This window comes from Equus quagga, unplaced genomic scaffold (genome assembly GCF_021613505.1).
Source record: "Equus quagga isolate Etosha38 unplaced genomic scaffold, UCLA_HA_Equagga_1.0 73442_RagTag, whole genome shotgun sequence".
Classification (NCBI taxonomy): domain Eukaryota; kingdom Metazoa; phylum Chordata; class Mammalia; order Perissodactyla; family Equidae; genus Equus; species Equus quagga.
Window position 1 is genome coordinate 1,922,095 of NW_025802777.1, and position 3,631 is coordinate 1,925,725.

The 3,631-nt window shown below is 53.8% G+C and overlaps 1 protein-coding gene across 1 annotated transcript; it reads left to right on the top strand.

Annotated features, from left to right (window-relative positions):
* Window positions 1-246: 246 nt before the first annotated feature.
* TFF3 (trefoil factor 3) lies at window positions 247-3,219 on the top strand. The gene is made up of 3 exons (XM_046651757.1): window positions 247-331; window positions 1,717-1,863; window positions 3,006-3,219. Exons 1-3 carry the CDS (start codon window positions 250-252, stop codon window positions 3,017-3,019), a joined length of 243 nt encoding a protein of 80 aa, XP_046507713.1. The 5' UTR covers window positions 247-249; the 3' UTR covers window positions 3,020-3,219.
* The last annotated feature ends 412 nt before the right edge of the window (window positions 3,220-3,631 follow it).

The window sequence follows — 3,631 nt, forward strand, 5'->3', positions numbered from 1 at the left end:
CTGGAGTCTGGAATCCACAGTTGCCCCTTGCTTGTCACCAAAATGGTGGGGTCAGAACCACCCTCTCTGCTTTAGGACGGAGGAGCATCTGGGGGCTTTACAGTCTGTACAGGGGAAAGGCAGGCGGGGCCCAGAGCTCAAGGGAAGGGCTGTCTCCAAACAAACAGGATTCAGGTGCTCGTGCAAACACAGGGGTATAAATGAATCTTCTTGGCTGACCTGGCTTGTCCTCTGAGCCCGCCCGTGACCATGGAGCCCAGGGTGCTCTGGCTGCTGGCGGTTGTCCTGGCCTTGGGGTTCTCCAGCTCGGCCGGGGAGTTCGTGGGCCTGTGTGAGTACCCCTCGGACCTTTCTCCACCCCACAGCAGGGAGGGCCCGGAGGGTGGCAGGGTAGACACACAGGATGATGGGAGGGACACGGAAGATACAGGCCTGGGGGCTTTCTGTGTGCTTGTGGAAGGTGACCAAGCCCCCGCATTGATTTAATAATTGCTGTTTACCAGACACACGCATCTTCTCTCAACAGCCCTGTCAATTGGGTCTTGCTGTCCCCATGTGGCAGACAAGGAAACTGAGACTCACGAAGGTCCATAACTGACCTGAGGCAGCCCTTCTGGTCAGTGCTGAAATCAGCATTCGGCAAGGTCTGCCTGGCTGGCGGCCGATGCCCAAGGCCGCCTCCCTGTTCCTTCTCTGCCGGAGATTTCTGAATTACAACACTGGTCTTTATTCACGGTTTTGGCATGTTCACAAAACAAGAAGGAAAGACAAAGGAAAATGATTATTTCCAGAACATTTCAGTACATACAGACAATTTTCGGGTAGCTATTGCATTGCAACTCCAGGTGGGGGACGCGGCTGTCCCACTAACCCAGTTTGAAGAAATCAGGTGTGGCTTTAATCAGGTTATCTATGAAGCCGTGTTGAAGCCGGCGGCTCCCAAGCTTGGTGCCTGTTAGAATCACCTGGAGAGCTTTTAAGACTCCTGGAGGCCAGGATGTGCCAATTCCATCAGCATGTCTCTAGGTGGGAGTGGGCATCAATAATTTTTAGAGATCCCTGGCGATCCCAACATGAGCAATTTGGGAACCACTAGAGTAAGGAATTGTGGACTGGCAGCAATAGAAGAGGGTTTCAGAGACTTCTCATGATTTCTATTTTCTTAAGGAAAAATCCAACTAGGTAATAAGGCAGAGTGGACTTATGCTGAAGTTTGGACATACAGGCTTGCTAGAAAAATGAGTATCGGAGACTGAGGGATGTACAGGGCAACTGTGACAAGCCAAACAATTTGGGGACAGGGAGATGCAGAAAAGAAATAGAAAATAGATGCGCTGTGATTTTTCTATTGAATGTATATCTCCTATTATACATTCATTTTTTTTTTTTTTAAAAAAAGAGGGAAAGTTATCATTGATAAAACAGTGAAGGGGAACTTTGGAGCCCAGATTCCCAAAGGCTCCTGCCAGCTGGAGGAAACCCAGGCCCGTCTTGTACTGACTTACCGACAAGGGGCTGGGAGCCCGCCAGTGAGAGAGACACCCCAGCAGACGGCCAGAGTTCCTCCTGAACGCTTCTCTTTAAACATTTACGTGGGAAAAGGGTCCCCTGCAAGCAGATGTTGATGGCGGTGTCGCATCCTTTGAACTCAGGAGCTGGGGGGAGGGTGCGAACTTGCAGAATGCAGCCAGAATGACTGGGCTTTGTTCCGGACAGCGGCCAGCCAGTGTACCGTCCCCGCCAAGGACAGGGTGGACTGCGGCTACCCCAAGGTCACCCCCGAGCAGTGCAACAACAGGGGCTGCTGCTTCGACTCGAGCATCCCCCGGGTGCCCTGGTGCTTTAAGCCCCTGCAGGAGACAGGTGAGCCGGCCCCACCGCATGCGGGGTGTCCTTTGCGTGCCTGGAGTGGAGTCTCCAGTTCCCCAGGAAGTTGCACACACCCGGGCCCTGGGCAGGACACCCAGCGCCATGGCTGTCCATTGGTGGAGGTCTCAGTCACAGGCTTCATGCCCAGGACAGCCAGTGACTGTCCCCTTGTCCCCTGCTGTCCCCTTGCTGAGGGATTTGTGCAAAATACAAAAGCAATCATTTCGAAAACGTGTTCAAAATCGAGGTACCATGTAGAGGGAATGAGTTCAAAAACTATCCTGGAAAGAGACGGAAAACACAGAGGTTTGGAAAGCTGGGCTGATGTTGGAGGCCATATTCAGCCAATGGACCACCCAGAGTCTCTGTCATTTGTGAGGAGCTCTCAGCAGACGGCAGACAGGTGGCAGTACTGGGCATGGAGCCCTGGCGCCTCTCTGCATCCCACTGTCTTCCCACCACCCTGAGCCCAGCAGGAAGTGCACCACCCCTTCTGTGGTGCAGTGGGTGCAGGACAAGCACCCCGGGGAACCCTGTGTCAACAGCAGATGGCTGTGCACACAGATAGCTTGCTGACCTGGCTCCATCAGCCCCGCCTACCACATCTTGGGCGTGGAGGTCTGCTACAAGCCACCTGGTGGCTGGGGTGCTGCCTCACCTCCTAAGAAGGAGATAGCTTTCCTGTCGCCTTCCTAGAATCAGCACCCGAAGGGGCCACGCTGGTCCTTTGAGCGCAGCTCCCTGATCAAGGACGGGTCCCCTGCCCGCTGTCAGGGCCTCCTCCCCCTTCCCAGCAAATCCCAGCAGAGTCCATATAAGGCTTTGGGACCAGGAAGGAGAGTCGCCTACTGCCCCTTCCCTGGTTGTCCCCATTCTTTCAGCTCCTCAGCCAGCGATGACACCCTCTTCTTTGAGCACCGGGTGACCCTGCAGTGGCCATCTCATTTATCATCTGCCCCAGTCCCCGGGGTCGTGGTGGGGCATGTAGCTATTCTCCCACAACATTTCCCCAGCAACCTGGGGGACAAGGCAGCGCTAAGTGCTGACCTTGAAGCCTGTCTTGACCTTGAGAACCAGGCAGCCGGTGGGTGGAGACGAGACTGCTCACAGTGACGCACGCCATGCTCTGTTTCCAGAATGCAAATTTTGAAGCGATGCCTGCTGCCGGTGGACACCTTGGGATGTGACCTTCCATGCTCTGGGCACCCTGCCCCCCGTTCTCAGCTCGTCTCTGCTTTCCTATCACCCTGCTCCTGGCAAGCAATTCTGTGAAAATTAGTGTCTGGGGCCTGATGTCTTAAAGAATAAAGATCCCATACTTGGTATGAGGACAGGTCTTCCTTCCTGAGACTTCATGCTGTTGTGTTTTATTTCTGCCAAGTTGCTCTCCCTCCTTTCTGAGCTATTCGCAGAGGGGGCTGGCGGGAGGGTGTCACAGCATCTCCGAGCAGAGGGTCTGCCCCCAGCCTCGGGAGCCGGAAAATAACCCCTCAGTAGCCACGTGGCTTGTGCAGATCCAGCGTTGACATGAGGCTGCCGTGGGGATGTCCTCATGTCAGCTGAGAAAAGACATTTCAAATCTATGCTTCAAGAAAGATGATTAACGTCTTTCTCGGTGAAGAGAGCGAACCAACAAAACCACCTCACAAAGTGGCACTTTTGGGCATTGATTTGCAAGTCAAGTTTAACATCTTGCGTGGCCTTCTTGTACCCTTTTCTTCTGGAAATGGATGCAGCTTTGTGAGCAAATCAACTAGTGTCA